This window comes from Rhopilema esculentum, chromosome 3 (assembly GCF_057945365.1).
Source record: "Rhopilema esculentum isolate cy_ngs chromosome 3, ASM5794536v1, whole genome shotgun sequence".
In the NCBI taxonomy this organism is placed as follows: domain Eukaryota; kingdom Metazoa; phylum Cnidaria; class Scyphozoa; order Rhizostomeae; family Rhizostomatidae; genus Rhopilema; species Rhopilema esculentum.
In genome coordinates this window covers 4,356,887-4,377,385 of record NC_142817.1, presented here as the reverse complement: position 1 = coordinate 4,377,385, position 20,499 = coordinate 4,356,887, and the positions used below count along the sequence as shown (strand labels likewise).

General features: G+C 37.0%; 1 protein-coding gene across 1 annotated transcript; it reads right to left on the bottom strand.

Annotated features, from left to right (window-relative positions):
• Positions 1-1,439: 1,439 nt before the first annotated feature.
• On the bottom strand, positions 1,440-14,126 carry LOC135692701 (ER degradation-enhancing alpha-mannosidase-like protein 1). Its single transcript, XM_065210950.2, has 13 exons — positions 13,547-14,126; positions 13,269-13,341; positions 11,954-12,057; positions 11,237-11,408; positions 8,709-8,892; positions 7,911-8,002; positions 7,535-7,617; positions 6,793-6,913; positions 5,910-6,080; positions 5,076-5,149; positions 3,992-4,088; positions 2,608-2,790; positions 1,440-1,691 (listed from the first exon to the last, which is right to left on the bottom strand). Exons 1-13 carry the CDS (start codon positions 13,810-13,812, stop codon positions 1,602-1,604), a joined length of 1,710 nt encoding a protein of 569 aa, XP_065067022.2. The 5' UTR covers positions 13,813-14,126; the 3' UTR covers positions 1,440-1,601.
• Positions 14,127-20,499: the final 6,373 nt, after the last annotated feature.

Sequence of the window (20,499 nt, the reverse complement as noted above, 5' to 3'; positions counted from 1 at the left end):
TTGCACAAGATATTTAAGAATGAGGTTGTTAGTTGAATTGGTGTATTGTTGAAAAAGGTTTTGAGGATCTAAACAAGATTATGCAAAACATCACATTCAAGAACGAAGGACATGCGGTCATCTTCTTTCTCTGTGATATACTAAAAAGCGTTGATTCCATTTTAGTTATTGCAAGTAGTAGCATCAGTTAGGCATCAGATTGTTAGGCAAGAAGCAATGATTTGGCAACTTTCTATAAACAGTTTTTTTATATGTTGGAAGCTGTCAAAATAAATTTGTTTCTTATGTTGGAAGGAACATGCTGTTTTGTCCTATCCCCCAATCTTTGGGTTGTGCGTCCTACGTAGCCAGAATCACACTGGCACGAAAATTCATAAATAACGGAACTTTTTTGGTTGGTAGGAATGCGATCCTTTTGAATGGATGGAAGGGCTCTCTTAGTGCTGTAAACAATGTCGATCCACAACTGGGGATATTTTTCATCGTGTTCCTTCGGGACCTTTTTCTGACGTTATATGCTCTGAGGAGTGTCAGACGAAAAAGCTTTCATAAAATATGTTATAAAATGTTTGCTTTTTTCAAAGCCATTTGCAACTTTACATGATCGCGTTTCTGATTGGCCGTTTTCGATCAACAACGGGGTATATATATTTCTTAGCTTAGAGTTATCGATCTATGTGCTGACGCTGAATACCGAGTTTCTGACGAAAAGCGTAAATGTGTTTTCAAATGTAATTTAAGCATTTTGAATCAATTTTCTAATAAAAAATACTTAGCAGATCAAGAAAGCACGTTTCATTCAAGATACAGTGTTCTATATAACCACTTCGGAAAATTAAAATCAAATAATTCAGAAACCCATAGATGAGAATAATATTGTTTTATGATGTTTATTACTTTTTAGATTTAATTAAACCAAGAGCATTTACTAATATGTTAGAATATTTCAACAAAACCTACAATAGTTTCTATTTTTAGATAAAATATCAATTTTTCAAAGATATAGTCCTAAGTACAGTATGCTAAACCAAAATCAACTGGTAAAACAGCGTCAGAAACCATTTTACCACAAAGTAGTTGGGGGGGGGGGGGGTTGCAAGAGGACAACTACTACTTTGTTGGCCAACCAAGTTTGTAATTGATGTCGCGGCCCGTGGATTTTTGTTTGTCTTGTTGCAAGATCAGCCCGTCCTTCACGGCGAGGATATCCTTTGGCTTGCATTTGTGTCGCTACGGAGGACCATTAAATTAAAAAAGATGCTTGGGCCAATTGTTGAACTAATATTAATTACCACACTACTGGCTCAATATCACAGAAAGTATTTGAGGCTGCACCTTCCGAAACAATCCCTGCAAAGCCCTGAGCTTACCGAAATGTTCTTCCCAAAAAAAATTCACTGAAAGAGTTAGCAGAAATATTCACAAAAAAAGATCAACTCCAAGTTTATAGCCAGACTTTTCATAAAAATTTATCTTTACCAATGTGAGCATTTGATTCATAAAAGTGCTTTAACAATTTATTTCAATTTCTTTGAATGATTTATCAAAACGAGAGTACAAAACTCCAAAAATATTTTAAACAATATTAAGAACATGCAAATTCATCGAAGTCCCACAAACTCTTCTATCTGCGTCCAATACCTTTCTTTAATAGGAAAAGGTTGAAACCGCAAGTCTTCAAAGGACGAACACTGAAAATGAATACAGTGAGAAAAAATGAAGGTAAGTAGAAACAATATATGTATACAAATTTCCATTAATAGAGAAAAGTATTATATTAATAAGGAAAAACGAAGTTATTATCTGGTCCAGAACAGGCAACGAAAACTTAGCCAACCAAGTTTGTTCTCGTTACAAGCGTTTTTCCAGTGGAAGATTGATATGCAGAGGGTTTATAAGGAATTTGTCGCAGCAATCAGAGCGAGGTTTAAGGAATAATTCAAAGCGAGGTTTTCACCCATATTCATAATTCAAAATCAATCTAACGAAAGGTTTCTGTCTCTGCATACGATTCATGAGATCCCTTACTGACTTCTGTTGCAAATGTACATTGTCAAATAGTTGATGAAAGAAGTATTTTTGACAAATCCAAAATGCAACAGATAAATGAAGCGGTGCGTTGCAGAAGGATGCAGAAGGAGTCGTCACAACGTCCATAAAACCTTGCTCGCACTTATCGTAATTTTTGTAATTCTCGAAAGAATTAGTGATAAGAAGGTTGTAAATAGAACTTCTTTCTATTTTAAGCGAAAGTAGGCGCTTTTGGGGGTTGCTCGTGAAATATGTTCACCCTTGTCGCAAGATAAGAGAACAATTAGAAAAATATATTCTCATTACAATGAAGGCATATTGTAAGGGGCCTAAAAGCCGCAAAAGTGCGTATAAAAAAGCCGCAACCCGCAAGCGATAAAGCCAATTTACGCCAAAAGATGCAACACCCATCTTATCCTGAAGCCGCAATCCACAGAAAACCCAGTGCCAAATTCACAGAAAACCCACGTAGATATAGGGTCGGGCCCATGAACCTGTAAACCTAAAAAAAGCCCCCTATGATTATTATAAATGAGTACAAAGTTGAAGAAAAGATTATTACTTGACTACTCCTACCTGTGTAGCATTAAAAACCGGACTGTGGGTAACACTCGGCAAAATTGACGAAGGTAAGGGGTGCTTTTTTCTATAATTTTCATTATCTCCTCTATACAGACTGTCTAGCTTGAAGATGTGTCCTTCGGTAGAAAAAATGTAGTTCGAAGCATCTTTGTTGGCAGGATTGTCTTTATCGAACAACTGCAAAGAAAGGTTTATCAGTTTTGATTTTCCTGCAAAGAATTTTTCAAAGGCTTTAAAGGACTTTATTTTGATCTGCTTTCATGATTTGCAAGACAAACGCCGTCTAAACTATAATTTTCGGAACTAAATTGAATGCGATATCAAAATGAAGGAAATCGCGGCATTTTTTATTTAAATGCAAACAACATCCGAAAATTTTGAATTTTTTGCCAAGTGTTGTTGTACACAGTGTGACTGTTTATCGTAATATAAGTTTTATCGAAAGAAACAGCTATAAAACAACTATAAAAGATATCATTTTCTGCATTTGATTACACAATTTGTTAGAAATATGCAAACAATCTTTTGGTGGTACAAAACTTGTAAATGGCTTTGAAAAAAGCAAACATTTAGTAAACTAAAGCTTTTCGTCTGACACTCTTCAGAGTTTAAAACGTCAGAACATAGATCGAAAACTCTACGCTAAGAAATATATATACCCAGTTGTGAATCGAAATAGGCCAATCAGAAACACGAGCACATGACTGTAAAGGTTGACCAATCAGTGCCGCTTGCCTATTAGAATGTTACCAATTGAGTCCTAAGGTGAAAACGAACTCCTTTTGTCTACACAGTAGCGGTTTTTTCGTGCTTATGTAGATAGAACAGCCACCTCGGTCTTGCAAATCCAAAATTAACAATAAAACCTGCGATTCTGCTATCGGGCAGCATTTGCTAGAAAACCCAGATTGTGCAAAAAACTATAATGGCGACATTTTTCGGATTATTGGTAAAGCCCGATCGTCGTTCCACCTAGCAGTTTTAGAATCTATCTACATAAGCACGAAAAAACCGCTACTGTGTAGACAAAAGGAGTTCGTTTTCACCTTAGGACTCCATTGGTAACATTCTAATAGGCAAGCGGCACTGATTGGTCAACCTTTACAGTCATGTGCTCGTGTTTCTGATTGGCCTATTTCGATCCACAACTGGGTATATATATTACTTAGCGTAGAGTTTTCGATCTATGTTCTGACGTTTTAAACTCTGAAGAGTGTCAGACGAAAAGCTTTAGTTTACTAAATGTTTGCTTTTTTCAAAGCCATTTACAATTTGTTAGCTTTGAAGTGAGTTTCTTATTGCAATAAAGGATTGATCTCTATTGGCATGCAAGAATTCGTCACAAAGTATAAGCAAGATACGTCATTGAGCTACTCACTAGAAATAGATATTTGCAGGTTTCACTTAGGAAAAAGCTTTCCATGCGATCTTCAAGTGATCTGTCTTGGACATCGTGGATTGTCGCGTAGCCACATCTGCAAAAACACATTATAATATCATTAACAATAAAAAATACATATCAACTACATAGAGTACCAGTACAAATCGCTTATTCACATAAAACCTATATATAAACTACATTTATTCATTATACATTGAACCATTCAAATAGCTAACACATGAATTTACTACCCGTTGTCTCTTGATTAGAATAATGATTCTACAAGGTTTTAAGGAATGTTGAGACTACATTAACTCACTAGTTAATGTAAAAGTAACCTGCAGGAAACTATCTAACGTCAAATTCTTCATTTCTAGGGGTCCAAATTCTTCATTTCTAAGGGTCCAAATTCTTCATTTCTAAGGGTCCAAATTCTTCATTTCTAAGGGTCCAAATTCTTCATTTCTAAGGGTCCAAATTCTTCATTTCTAAGGGTCCAAATTCTTCATTTCTTAGGGTCCAAATTCTTTATTTCCAAGCGTCCAAATTCTTCATTTCTAAGGGTCCAAATTCAAAATTAAGCTTAAAAATTTCTAACTGGATTCACAGAACATTCAACAAAAATTTTCCGTCAATTTATTTAAAGAAATGGCTGCCACTTTTTGCCACAGTGCGAATTTCAAATTAATAGTAACAGTAGTTCATTGATTTTTATACTATTTTCTATTTTCAGGTTTATTTAGACTAATTTTTAGGGATCAATTTTATCGAGCATCACTTATAGACAGATAGCACAAATTTTTGTTGAATTCTAGAAAAATATGCAGCGTCTATTTCAGGGCAGTGTTTAAGCAAGGGCGGTATTTTATTAATTATTACAGTTATTGGAAACTATTTAGGACAAAAATTCTGTGATTACGATCTGCTCGGTAGAATATCAGATAAATATCTAAATTTTTTTCATCTGATTTTTGGTCCAAGGCAAGCGAACAATAAACTGTGCCCTCGCACCAGGATGCAATCTTGCCATATGCATAGATCTAAATTTTTCTTACAAATCCCAGGTTCGCGTGATACTCACTTTTCTTTGGTATGTGCATCCAAGCTTGTCAATATATCTGATCCAACATGAAGGTAGAATGGATGTTTTGTAGCCTTGCAAATGGAAAATTAAAAGTTAATGTTAAAGTCAAAATCTTCAGTTGTCATTAGAAAATGCCGCCAAATTTGCATTGTTTCCTTAAATTTTGCAAAAAGAGAATAATTTTAAGGCAGAAGCTATTGAAAAACAGGCCAACGAAGCTATGTTTTAAAAAAATTGCTTATTCTTCTCAAAGAAAACGAATATAAATGTATGCTTCTGACATGAAAAATGAGTTTTAAAATCGTTGCGTTTTCAAAAGATTCTACTCCGCAAAGCATTCTCCAATTTCAACATTTTCAGTTTTATTTCATCTTTGTCATGTAGACGGGAGGTAAAAACGAAAATATAATTTCTATGTACGAAGAGTGAGTACATATAGGAGTGGTGGTGGACAGAATGTAAGTAACTAACCAACGAAGTGATACGGTTTCTGTAACAAAATGCTACGCGAAGAATTGTAATTATTGGACTTTACCGAATAGCAAAATAAGTGACGAGTTAAATTTTCAGCCCGTTTTAAACTTAGCCCGGACTGGCAGCAATTATCGAAGCATTATATCGGAAAAAGACTTTGAGCATCTTTCCTTTGCATAGCAGATCTGTGTGCATTATATCCTTAAACAAGTCTGGGGTGGGTTTCTGATGTTCGTTTTAATTGTAATGAGAGTAACATGTCTTATTGAATAATAATGTGTGCGAGTATATTTTGTACTCTCTGTTGATAGACCGATAACAATCGATAGCTAACTGGCTAATCAAAACATGTCTTACCTGGTATAGCAGATACGTCGATTCGACAAATTCAGGTCGCAAGGGGTAAAAGCTAACTTCGGGGACCTTGAATTTCCAGTTGAACCGCTCAGGCAATGCACCGTACCTTTGCCAAATCGCGTAATAAATGGCATGACTACAAATTGCTTCTTCGATGTCACCACGAAGCACCTAAGGAGAAGACAGAAATGCAGCTTAATAAATAGATTCTTGGGATGAGAAGAAGTAAACTTAACTTGAATATAACAATCGTCACCAAAGTATTACTTTGTTATAGTAACAACAAAAATTAAAAAATACTTTTCGAGAGAGCTCCTCCTTCACAAATTGACTCCATGCCATTCATGCTGTCTCTCTTTTTTATCTGAATATCATACTCATTTCCTGTTCTGGTAAATTAATTTGTATCCTTGAATTTTGCTTCATAATTTGTGTACTTAAAATTATTATCAAAATACATGTACTTAAATAGAACTAGATAGAAAATTGACATTGTTAAGCTTATTGCTAGCTTGAATAATGCGCTGCAAAATCAGCCACAATGGCGCAGGATATTTCACTGTAGCCGGGAGGGGCACATTTGACTGAACAATTCGTTTTTACAATAATTTAGGCCAGGATCTGCGTAGGTTTTCAGGATAGAAGAGAAATATGGCGGACTGTTAACATAATAAAGAAAAATTTTTATCAGAAAGCCGCATACCCGTACATAAAAAACAATGGATAGATTCAAAAACGTATTAACGAAAAGGCGATCTTGTTCTTGACCAATGGCTTTTGAGTTGTCGTCACTATAGATTTAGACACACTTTTGATTCCTTCCTACATTTGGACCTATGGTCATTATTTTTGTCAGTTTATAGAGTTTTCAATGATAACGTACCTGGACTCCAGAGAAGGAAGCTTGTAGAGAGTCTATCCATGTATTCAGAATATCACCATTGTCCATATGAACATTGACATACAATGGAACTTCACCGGTCCCATTGTTACAAAATTTTCTCCTGAAAACAAAATAAAACGTTTGGTAACTATGGCAAGCTGAAAGTTCTACACAAATCATGACTTCTACCGCTTCTACACAAATCATGACTCCGAAAGGTTTTCTACATTTGAGACTTGAAAGCAATAATGATTATTCATAATCTGCTGTTTGTTGAAAGATATCTAAAACACGTTTTTGGTTCAGAGTTTGCTAAGTTGGCTTGGGCGACCCCGTACCATTGCTTTTAACAACCATTGTTTTAAAAATTTCCCCAGGAAACATGCCTCTGGAACCCTCCATTAAGAGAGGAATGGAAAATAAGGGATGTAGTTTATTCAGTGTGCAGTATGTCGTTTAAAGCTTCAACCTTGGGTAATGTACATGAATTGATTAGATCAACAACATTTGTTGTATACTCTCCATCAAGGAAAAATTATTGGGTTCCATGGATAAAGTCCTTCTTCATGTTTACTTGTATCATTAATTAAAAAACAACCAGAATCTATAGTCATCAACAGTATGGTTCGTCTTTCAAAAAGGTTAGGACAGAAAAGGTACTTGAAAAGGAGGGTTTACAAAATGCATCAAAGAAAGCTCTAGATAGACCTCTTAAGGATTTTTTCCTAAAGTTGAGACTCACCCCATTCTCATATGTTGTTTGATGCTTTGGAAAATACCATTAAATTTATGAAGATCAGTTTTATTTCCAAACACAATATAACTCTGTAAAAAATTAGATAATATCAGCCTCAATATTATGTTAATTTGATAGCTCATATGCCAAAATCAAAGACTTTGAATATACCTCAGCAAAATCTTTGCTACAAATCAAACATTAAAAGAAAAACACATGTGAGCTCATTTGATGTACAATTTTTTAAAGAAAACTGCCAAAGAAAAATTTCAAGGTTGTGAAACGGCTAAAAATAAGAAAAATTAAAGCCTAAATTCCAACACGATCATCTTGTGCAAAAGCATATTTAATAAGGCTCAACCAAAGTGGGCTTAACAATCACCTTTAGTAAATACTCATAGAATGAATCAACTCCTGCACCAACACCACTCATCTTACCATGCCATTCACCAGTCTGAACATCCAAAACATTTCCTAAGAAAAAGAATTTAAATTTTTTTTTCATTTCATTTTTCATTTTCATCAATCTATTTTATATACAATTTAATAAATATTACAATACAACTAAATACAACTACAATGAAAACAAATTTATTACATAAAAAAATATAAGACTGTATGTATATAAAATAGACTGATTAGGAAGGAGATTAAATTCCAAGCTACAAAAAATATTCATACAGAGATCTAAGTAAAAGGTTTTCAGGGTGTCTTTTTTACACTTATGCTTCTTAAGAAGGGTGATGAAGGTTGAAAAGATTACATGGAGGTAGGCTGCAAGAAAAACAATGGGCCTGTTATTAACATGGATACAAGAAAAGCACTTAAAGCAAACTACTCTTGTTACAGGAATAACAGGAGCTAGTTTGGCTGTCCTTCCAAAGTGTGAGATGGAGATGCATAATACCAAAGATCAAGAATCAAGACAAATCAAGGGTGAGAAAGACAAGGGAAGACAGCAGTTAAGGTATTGCGACTGTCTACTAGAGATTTAAGTTCCAGAGTAATGGCAAATTCTAAATTTCTATTATGTCTTCACTGGATGGCAAACTGAATACTGATAAATTGAAAAGGAAAGCAGGAATGTAAAACATGGTAATGGGGGGGGGGGCGACATTATATTACATTTCTGTCATTTTGAAATTTTCTTGTTCAAAAGGCTTATTTAGGATTACCTTACCAAAAAGACCAGTGACATTTGATCTGAAACTCCAAAGTGCATCTAGAGCTCTTCTGGCTACATTTTCAATATTTGGATCATCAAGTAGCTTTCCAAGAATACCAAATTCAAGCAGCAGAGTGCCAGCTCCTGCAGTGCAGGTATTTTGGGAACAGTCTTTTGGCACTCCATGTCTCAGGTTCACCTTAACAAGATATAAGAACAATAGTACAGGCCATGTTGGGAATGGCGTGCGATCGCACGCCCACGCCTTGGCACACGCCTTCCATTGCTCAGAAGTGCAGTTTATTGCACGCCTTAAATAATCTGAACACTTTATTCTAAAGTGACCAATATGGCCCAATGTAATTTTTTTATCATAATTCAACTATGAACGAACGGTGATAATCACGCAATCGTTTCTATTTGATTTCTACTTGACGGAAAATTTGGCGAATATTCTAATTTGCTTAAAGTTATGGTAAACGTTTTCTGGATGAAAACATCCATTTCTCGATTTCTTCAGATTCTAGTAGCCGGACTTTCAAGGCACACGATGATACTATGTTTAAAACTAACAGAAGTTTTGAAAGTGGCGAAAAGCCCCTGTAAACGAAGGTTTCCATAATTTCTTTATCAAAGTTTTGAGTTGAGGTCTGAAAATCGCTTGTCTCATTTGCAATAACTGCAGTGGAATCACGATATAACGAACCCCGGATATAACAAACTTCCCGGTATAACGAACGAAATGCCTGGTCCCTTGGATTCTGCCTAACAAACTCCTTACAAATTCTCTCGGTATAACAAACCCCGGATATAACGAACTCTCGTTATCACGAACCATTTTTAGGTCCCTTCATCATAATTACCCTTGCTCCTATACCCTTGATATAACGATCATAATTACCCTTGATATAACGAACTTTCATAAATTTTTCTTCTGTTATTTTTGTTTATTTATTTTCTGTGTTCATTTATCACTTTCTCTTGGGGAGAAATCATTTTTATAATCGGCAAAACATGTCGATGATACATTTCAAGCACTGGCTGATGGACTCAGACCAGCGAGATGAAAGTTTGATTGCGTCAGAAATTACTGCAAATGAGTTCATTGACACTACTGAATACCTTTTTACATATGAGACATTGGCAATGAGAGACGACAAAACTTTATTGAGAGACCCAGATGGAGAAGCAGAAAAAGAAAAGTAAGAATGTGAAGTAATCGAAGACATCATTCAGGCACCAACTAGGAGCGAAGTGATACCAGCTTTGCCAATCTCTTGGTCCCAAGTTATAAAAGGAACATTAAGATTTTCATTTTCAATGACCAGCCAGTTGTATTATTTGAATTCAGATTGGGTTTTTTGAGTTAAATGGTACATGTATGGCTGTACATGTGCACAGAGGCTGGAGATAGCCTAAACAAGCCCACCACATGTATTTTAGGCGTGAACTGCGAGAGGACCCCCAAAAAACGTTATCTCTCGGTTTAACAAACTCCCGATATACGAACTATTTTCTGGTTCCCTTCAGAGTTCGTTATATCGGGATTCCACTGTAGTTACAACCCCATGGCACATGTAAGGCTTTGTTTATTTAAACAGGCTTATTGATCTTTAAGCTTTAAATGATTTGACCCAGATTACACTGGTTTACGAGTGTATCTTGCAAGTGCGATCAGTAAAATCCCGTTTTCTCAGGACTCTTAATTCCTATATATACAGTTTACTTTATGTGCATTTCTCTAATCTGTATGCAAATCTGTATGTAATCTTTAGAAACTTTTACTAATAAAATGTGGCCAAAAATGTTCCAAAACTAAGAGACTTTGAATTGTGAAGATTTAGCTACTGTAGCTTTCTTACAAAATATAAACGTGCAATTAACAATTTAATTCGTTCTAACATTAGTCAACAGATAAGTTTTCTTTATGGTGAAAACACAGTTAGAATTCTTAAATTTTGAGAACGAGATTGTCAGGAGAAGCAGACCAGAAGGGTTTATAAACTGCAGGATTACATATAAATTAACCTACCTTATTGTTAATGTTTTTCTCTTTAATATGTTGGGTTTGACGTTAATAAAGCTTGTTTGATAAAATGTATTGATTGGACTAGCCTTGTCTTATGTTTTCTTATGATAACGTTATGTAGTCTAGTCCATATACAGCTGACTGTATTAAGTACTTTGGTGGAATAGCACACCATTGCACGCCTTGGCACCACAAGGAGTGCGATTCATTGCACCCCTGCCATTTTATTCCCAGCATGGCCTGATAGTACATGACTGTAACTGGCACTGGCAGTGAGACTTAACTTGGATTCAAATAATAAGAGATTTTAATGTATCATCTTAAATGTTTCTGGTGTAAGAGGATGAAGTCTCTTTGACTGCTGCCCTATTTAAATGCCTTATCCTTTCTGCAAACCAGTATGCCTATCACATTACGTTTACTATTAGAAATATCAACTGCTGTGTTTTCCACTTCAAAGCAAGTAATAATAAACAATAAATAATGAACAAATCCATTGATGTTATGCACTTACCCTAGGCCAAGGAACGCCAGTGTTTGTTGCTTCAAATGCTGGAAGCAATCTGTTCAATAAATCATGAGCCAAATGTAACAGTTCATTATCATAGCCAAGTGGTTTGATATTCCCAAAGGGCTTATCTGGATCAACTATCAACAAATGAGCAGCAGCTAATCCACCTAGAACTCTAAAGAAGAGTTAGGGTATTTATAATCATGTACAAATCTAGCAGAAATGTAATGAAATCTTGATGCTTATTTCAAACATTCCACAAAGATCTTCACTTACAAATTGGATAGATAATAAAACAAATATCAAAAGAAATTTGTCACAAATCTAGGTTACTTGTAGCAAAATGCAGTGGTGCATACCCTAAAATTCTATAACAAAGTATTTGTAGGCATACCATATTTTAAAAAAACAGCTTTTTGCTTAAAAAACCATTAAATGGACATGATGGTGAGAGCTTTTTATCAGATTTGTTTCCTTGCTACTTTATTCAAAATTGTCATCAACTTTTACAATGATGAATGAAAACAAAGGAAAAAGAAAAAAAACTACAAATTGAAACACTGTTCAATGGAACTTTAACTGCTAGCCTTTGTTTGTTTTATTGTCTTGGTCTTCACAAAAACTCTTCTCTTTGAAAACCCTAAAACTTTCATTGGTACATAGAATTTTGGTTAAAAATGTGAATCTAAAAGCAAATTACTCACATTAAAGCAAACTGACCTTATTGTAGCTTCAAAAACTTGCACAACATTATCTTTATCAAATGATACATGGTTCAAAACCCGTTTTACAGCAAGTTTGAATTCACTTCTGTTTCCAATAATCTAATAAAGAAATATTTGAGACATATTTCAGGAATAATTGTGATAAAACCAAAGATGTCAACTACTGAGATTTCAATTCTTGACATCCTCCTTCTAAAGAATTACATCTCATTCTACAAGTATCTTTTTGTGATTTAGAGTCTTCATTCTTATAAAATGCATAATTATAGAAGGTACTTTATAACCTTTTAAAAATTAATACCTTAGAGCTTTCTGTTATGATATCATTTTAGATCTTCAATAACTGTGTTCTGATTTACTTAATTTTTCTGTTGGTTCTTTTGCACAACAGATATTAACACTTAAATTCATTCTTTATCATTTAATCAAGAACCTTATTGGTCTATAGTCTTTCATATAAAATAGGCTATTTTCCACATGTTTTTAATGTATTTTTTCTAGTATTTTGCACATGACAGGCTTAAAAACAATAGTTCTTGTTTGCAAGATTCAGCAACACATGCCCACATTGATTTTGCCATGGTAATTTCTGTTGTAGTATGTGAAACTTGTTCTTTTCTCATCTGCTAAGCAACACAGCTGCACTTTATTTGCTTTTAACAAAGACTTTGGTTTAACTGTAAATTTACAGATGGGAAAACTTGAAAAATTGTTTCTATGCCAAGTACTTTGCGAGCAATTATACAACAAGCGACCTAGGGCCTTTTGGGAGAAAAAGATTGGGGCCCCTTAGAACTGATAACAAATTTTAAATTTAGTAGCTTTTGGGGCCCCTATTACTAAACAATTTGCTCAAGACCCCTTTGGTTTGCCCAGAATTCCCTCCCTGTTGTTGCAACCCTATTTGCAAGTACCTATGGTTAAATCATTTTACAAAATATGATCTCTTGGCTTCAAAGGCCAGTTTCCCCTTGAGTGAATTCTTCGGTGAATTCTTCAGCCAATTCGCAGAGTGTGTTTCCATTCATAAGGGTGTCATGTTTTGCTAGGAAGTTGAACTCTTTCAAGCTTTTACATTTTGCCAGAGAATTTGTCTATGCTAGAAAGAACAAAAGATATTGCAATCACTGACAAATTTGCTGAAGATTTGGCTCAAGTGGAAACCGGCCTTAAGCCCAACGAAGATCAAAAAATGAATGTAACATTGCATGGAATTCAGAACTTCCATAACCATAGGGAAAATTCTAGTCCCTGGTTGTAGCTTTGATTCCATTACAATACATAAGATATATTTTTGGAAACATACTTACTGCTAGAGTGTCAAGACAATCAACTAGTGTCAATGCATAATCTCCCAGTGCATCATTTACATTTATATTAGAGCTGTGAAAAGAAAATCATTCATGAAAATTAAGGCATAACAATGAAATAAGAAATATACTATATCGTTCAATTTTTCAAATCCAAGCAAAAGAATTGATAGAAATATAGTTTTTGGTGTTGTTCAGCAACAATTATAAAATAGCAGGATGAGATACAATGTCAATGAACAATAAACGAAGTCATTAGCAATAGGTAACACACATACGGATTCTCATAATCTGGGCCTCTTCCAGTGCAATAAATTGGATTCAGCTCATCTTTTGGGAAGGCATACTTCATGTAATTATCATATCCAAAGTAGAACATTTTACGAGCATCCTCTCTGAGCCTTATTCTCTCACTCTCTGGAAAGTATTGGAACTCGTGTATCGATTTTCCCTCTTTGTAGTCCAAAAATTCTGAAACTTGGATGTGGATCACCAATACGAAGCTAATTACCCAATAGTTTTTAAGCAACAGTAAATATGTCATCTTGATTTTTCATTTCTTTGCATAAATTTCTGAAGTTTTCCAGCTGTATCGAGTCTATTTCGTCTTAGGCCCATCTTCTTAAAATGGGTGTGGACATGTACTGTAAAACATTTCAGGTAGCCTTAACCTCCAAAAATCCAGCATATATCTTTCAAAAGACTTTGGAACTAGTTCAGCAAAATTATGAGCCTTATCTTTTTAAACAAAGAGAAACAAGATGAAGTAAGAAATGCGAACATCAAACATTGCTGTCCGCCATTACATGAAAACATTGTCACGTGCTTGTAGAATCAAACTTAACTAACCAATAAAAACTTGACACAGCTCAGGGTACAAATGTCCATTCAGATGGTCAAACAATCGCGGACACAAGTTACTTATTTACTTATTATGTATTAGCAAAGATCTTTGGTATTAGTGCTTATCAACCAGGGGCGGACTAGCTGGTCGGGCTATTCGGGCGATCGCCCGAAGGGCCGGTCGGTTTGAGGGCCGGCTGATTAAAGTGCAAAAAAATAAATTAGCTTAAAAAGTTTACCCACGCGTTGATCTGTTTGCCTTGAATTTTCAGAGACACTTGAATTTTGAATTGTGGGAAAGAATAAATATACATGCAAGTACTCGAGAACCATTAAAATTATGAATTCATTAAGCCCAGACACACTTCTTCAGGAAACATGTTATTGTTATATTTTCTCTTGACGGTATTTTCTTATTGGCGACATACTATACTGTAACACCCCTGTTTCAAGGCGATACATAAGATTTTAACCTGCCTTGATGTCTTCTTACTTAGCTTTTGCTTGAAGCTGGTCATGTTTTTGCCTAAGCACAAGCTATTGCTTAATGTAATAAATTTAAAAGTTATTAGAGTTCACTAAGCGATTTGCTCTGTGATTTGGAGCAATGAAGAGGACATACGTAGAACGAGGAAGAAGACTTCAATCAAAGGTGGTGCACAGAAATTTCGCGAGGAAAAGCTGCGAGACTTAAAAAAAGGATTCAGCTACGATACAAAGCTTTTTTATCAAGCAAAAGCCACAAACATCACAAAAACAGCAGGGTCTTGCTCTTGCTCCTTTCAATAAACTAAAACAAGTTATGGAAAGTTTATTAGGCCTACACTATCATAAGTCAAATGCACCCCCTGCCCAACAGTATGGTATGGTGCTACACGATAAAATTTCAACAGGGGTGCCCATGTTTTTATTTTGGGGTCAGAAATTGACAAATTGATATTTTTGGGTTGCTGAAAATCATTGTGGTTTTCCGGAGGATTAGAAAATTATTTGTCACAAGTGGAGTGTGATAGAAGCCTTTCCACTTTAAATAAATAAAGAACAGGTTATTTAGTAATTTTTCGCAGCCAAACCTAGAGCCCTTCATGTTAATGTTCTTAGAAAAGCACCTGTTAAATGACATCCAGAAGGATCGCATTATCAACATATAAGTTCCTGTATTTAGAATCAGAGTCAAACCAAGAAGTTACAATTTTTTTTTATTTAATGTTTAGTCAGCATATGACATATTTAACATATTCTGTTAACCATATTCTGTTAACCAGCATTCATCCATGCACAAAATTACTGAATTTAAAAACTTGTTTTCCTTACAGACTAACATTTACTTGTATTCTCCAAGATTTTACAAAGAAAGCAACTTCTCTTTCCAGCGTAGGAGACAATATTATTTTCGATTAAACACGCAATCTTCTGAAATTTAGCAAAATAATGACTTCATTCTCATCAAACGGAAATTTATGAATTTTTGAAAGTTTTAAAGCGTTTCTTTTAAAAAATAAAGAGGGGCTTTAGCTCCTACTAGCCTAGTATGATGCCGTACAATTATGCGTAATTATGGTCAGGCATTGAACATGTGCTTATAAAACTATTGACTTTTCCGAAAGATATCTGACAACATCATTTGAAAAAATGGGTTCTAAGGGATCCTCATGCCACCCGTTTGTGCAAATTGATAATTTTGCAGATTGATGGGCTTCTTCTGTATGAGAAAGACATGGTAAAAAGGACAAAGAATCTCTTAAGAAAAAACACAGATATTATTCAGTAACGAAAATTATTTAAGTTTGAGGAAAGATTGGAATACTTTAATAAGTTATTTTCAAAACATACGGCTTAATCTTCCATTAATACTTGTAGAAGTTTCATATTTTCCAGGCTCTTTCTGTAGAATTCCAGGTTTGAGGTGTTTCTGCCAAGTTCCAAACAAGGAGAGGGGGGAGGGGGGTGCGGCTGGTCATTAGTCAGGGGATAAAAAGCCCCGTTTGTCACTAGACACGACTTTTGAATAAAGTGGGACAAAATTTCTTTTTAGTACAAAACGCAGGAGTTTTAGCGCTTCAAATGCAAAATCAAGATGCCTTTGAGTTCTTAGTTGAAATGCAAAATTAAATAGCCTGTCACAGGACGTTTAAAAAATTTTATCCTTTATCATTCCTAGAGCAGACTTAACTATTAAGGGACATTTGATGGTCCAAGGAAAGAGCCAGGGCCTATTTTAAGAAATTTTCAATACTGCACATTTTTAAGAAATTTTCAATACTGCACATTTATAATCATATTTTTTATAGGAAATTTTTTTGTTGCAATCAGTGCAAACCCCTGCAAGCCCCAGGTATCTTAGCCATGCAAGTGTAGCGAGGAAATTGCACGAATTTTGAATACGTGTATAGGCCATGACGGAAAAATCACAAACAGATAGACGATAATATACACAATCAATAATAATATTTTAAAACAGCAACAAAACAAAGAGAAGCTACAAATCCTGAATATAAACATAGTCATTAATCTCTTGTAAACGGAGTTACTATCTCATGTTTTGTCTGGACAGTAAAACAGAAAAGTTTTACAACTGATAAATTATTACTGAATGTTTTATCTTCGACAAGATCAAATTACGAAATTTACAGCAACGCTGACATTTACAGGAGATGTTTTCTTTTTGGTTCTGGGAATTTCGATTTCTTTTAAGTTTTGATAAGAGAGTCTTTCCGATGGTTATACGAGAATTACAATACATGAACTCTATATCGAAGTGATGTGGAAAATTCACATTTTGTGAGCAAAGCAGGAATCTGGGATAGCCGCAAAAAGACATTTTCAAAAATTCCAAAATTCAATACTGCACATTTTTGAAATCAATACTGTACGTTTTTAAATTAATACTGAACAAAGTGTGTAATACTGCACACTAAAATAGGCCCTGGAAAGAGCATTATCATTCAAGAAAGGAACATGCACAAATTACATAACAAAATATAGGCAACATTGGAAAAATCCTCTTCCCCTTAATTATCATCTAATTTGCATCATTTATTGGTCATTAAGACCGTAAACATTTGTGTGAACCCCTCCCTCCATCGTTGATTAGGTAATATGTGAACGTTTCCATACCCAACTGCCAACGCATCGATAATCTTATCCAGATACAACCATTCTGAATGGAAAGAACATAGGATTGTACTCAGTTAATGCTTCAAAAGTGAAAACCCTCTCAGCTAATCGATATCAGGTATTTGAAATAATTGGCATTCGTCATATGTGAAGAAACTAATTTGCGTTAGTCTTGGGTAATCACAAGTCTTGGGCGTTTTTGAAGATTTCGGAAAACCATTCAATAAAATTATACAATTACGAGGAATTAGCAAAAACTGGTGGAAATTTGATACATCATTGATATAGTTTTTCTCGATTTAATGGTGAAGCTAAACTAAACTGTAAAATTTATGACGCCGAGACCATAACCACGGCGAACTTTTTATGCAAACGTTCTTTCGAGAGGTCAATTGATGGTTGTAATCAATTTTAGTTCTGTGCGAATATTGATAATTGCCTTTCGAAAGTTCTTTGAAAAATATAACTCGAAGCAAGGGAATACCGGGAAATTTCGCCATGTCCTGGTGAGCCGAGGAGCGATGGGTGGAGAAAAACTGGATTATTTTTCGCAGGCCAAAATTTGGTGTATCCTACAAAGCAGTGAGAGATCGCTTCCAGAATATTTTCACCAACAAAAAGTCCAAAAATAGAAAACAAGAAAGTGCAAGTGGAATTAATCCTGAGCACACAGAAAAACATGCTCTCCTTGCAAGATAAGGGAGCTTTTTGATGCAGCAATTGCTGATCAGCAAGCAGCATCCCAGCAAGTTAAAGAAAAACAAACAGCAGAAATGGAAAAAGCTGAAGAAATGAGAAGGAAATCAGTAGAAACAATTGGAGAAAGCAGTTCGGCAGAAAACCTTTCAAAATTATTCAAGAAAGAATCAGAGTTGCCAGTTGACTCAATCCGGGCTGACTCACAATTGCGTTTCGAAACCAAGTTTAGACCCACTTTCCGTTTAGAATACAAATTGAAGAGAGTTTACCCTGGGTGAACTCAACACAGGTTGAGTCTGGGTAGCTTTTTGTAGTGTAAACCGGGCTTTCGATTGGAAATAATTTCACTTGCCTTCATTATTAAGCGTTGGACGAAGAGTTCAAGTGAATTTTGTTCCATTTGTCCGAGCTTTTTTGAACATTATTTCTTCCAGGTACTCATATTGTAATTTTCTAAATTTATTATCTATCAGTTCAATTTTGCGTAGACAGAATATGCTGAATGCATTCTAAACAACAGGTTACACCATTCAATATTTTCCTCTCTTTGGTACAGTTACATTTTAGCTGTAAGCCAGCGCTGTGAGTTTTTTTCTCCGATGACAGTAGCTTCCTAAAAAGTTCACCATATCTTTGAAACGCGTTCAGATTTGTAAGAGTTATTGGATTCCATATACTAAACACTGAAGCAACGAACATCGTAGAGATATTAGTTTTGTTGATTTTCTTGATTACTTAGATAAAACATGAATCAAAACTATGGAAGAAAATTTGCATAAAAAGAAGCATAAATAAAGGATTTTCCTGGGAATTCGGAGCCTGGAGATATCCCAAACTAGGCAGGCTTAAGAGGGTATCTTTCAGAATTGTTTCAATGTTCGCAACTTTTTAAAAAATAATTTCGCAACTTAAGATCTCCAAAACTTTTTTATAAAAAAGAAATTATGCTTGTTTGCTTTGCTCTACTTTTCAAATGAATGTATAGCGAAGGGCGAGGGGAGTGTGAAAAGTGACGTCATTGGCAATATAATAGAGGGGTTCAGAGACATGGTGACATAGGGGGGCAGGGAGCCTAAAAATTATTAAATAATTGGTGATATCATTTATGTATGACCCTGTCATGAATGCCAAATGTCTTATCTATGATACTATCGAACCTTGTGTCAGCCTAGGTAGGTGGTAAAGTGAATCCAAGTAATATTTTCTGTAGTGCGAACACAAAGCTGACTCGGCCGTGATTGACTCGGCCGTGACTGACTCGGCCGTGACTGACTCGGCCCGGGCTGACTCGGCCCGGGCTGACTCGGCCCGGGCTGACTCGGCCCGGGCTGACTCGGCCCGGGCTGACTCGGCCCGGGCTGACTCGGCCCGGGCTGACTCGGCCCGGGCTGACTCGGCCCGGGCTGACTCGGCCCGGGCTGACTCGGCCCGGGCTGACTCGGCCCGGGCTGACTCGGCCCGGGCTGACTCGGCCCGGGCTGACTCGGCCCGGGCTGACTCGGCCCGGGCTGACTCGGCCCGGGCTGACTCGGCCCGGGCTGACTCGGCCCGGGCTGACTCGGCCCGGGCTGACTCGGCCCGGGCTGACTCGGCCCGGGCTGACTCGGCCCGGGCTGACTCGGCCCGGGCTGACTCGGCCCGGGCTGACTCGGCCCGGGCTGACTCGGCCCGGGCTGACTCGGCCCGGGCTGACTCGGCCCGGGCTGACTCGGCCCGGGCTGACTCGGCCCGGGCTGACTCGGCCCGGGCTGACTCGGCCCGGGCTGACTCGGCCCGGGCTGACTCGGCCCGGGCTGACTCGGCCCGGGCTGACTCGGCCCGGGCTGACTCGGCCCGGGCTGACTCGGCCCGGGCTGACTCGGCCCGGGCTGACTCGGCCCGGGCTGACTCGGCCCGGGCTGACTCGGCCCGGGCTGACTCGGCCCGGGCTGACTCGGCCCGGGCTGACTCGGCCCGGGCTGACTCGGCCCGGGCTGACTCGGCCCGGGCTGACTCGGCCCGGGCTGACTCGGCCCGGGCTGACTCGGCCCGGGCTGACTCGGCCCGGGCTGACTCGGCCCGGGCTGACTCGGCCCGGGCTGACTCGGCCCGGGCTGACTCGGCCCGGGCTGACTCGGCCCGGGCTGACTCGGCCCGGGCTGACTCGGCCCAGACAGTTAGTTTGAAATAATGTATTGTCAACGCGAAAGAGGGTTGAGCCCGGTTAACTTTTCCACTGCGCATGCGGAATAAGGTTGCGAATTGAAAAGGGCGACAATTTTTTCTGCATCTCTTCGCACAGCCTGTGCTTTCTATTGGACTTGAAGGTTATGGTAAACGTTTTCCGGACGAAACCATTTTTCGATTTCTCCACTTTCTAGAACTTTTAAGGCACACAGTTATAACCATGTTTGAAACTAGCAGAAGTTTTGAAAATGCTAAAAGTTCCACGTAAACGGAAGTTTCCATAACTACTTGTTGATGTCTGAAAATCTCTAGACCTGTTAAGCCGATTATTGTTTCTTTTCGATTGTGGTCGCATGTCTCATTTACAATATCGCATGGCACATCCATGTATCCAATGTATGACTGT

What these genes read in the sequence shown, in the direction of transcription:
- LOC135692701 (XM_065210950.2), bottom strand. Translation starts at nt 13,812, where the DNA reads ATGACATATTTACTGTTGCTTAAAAACTATTGGGTAATTAGCTTCGTA. An exon ending in GGCCCAGATTATGAGAATCC is followed by an intron (nt 13,342 to 13,546) that starts GTATGTGTGTTA and finishes TTCTTTTCACAG; the next exon opens with CTCTAATATAAATGTAAATG. An exon ending in AAATGTCACTGGTCTTTTTG is followed by an intron (nt 8,003 to 8,708) that starts GTAAGGTAATCC and finishes TCTTTTTCTTAG; the next exon opens with GAAATGTTTTGGATGTTCAG.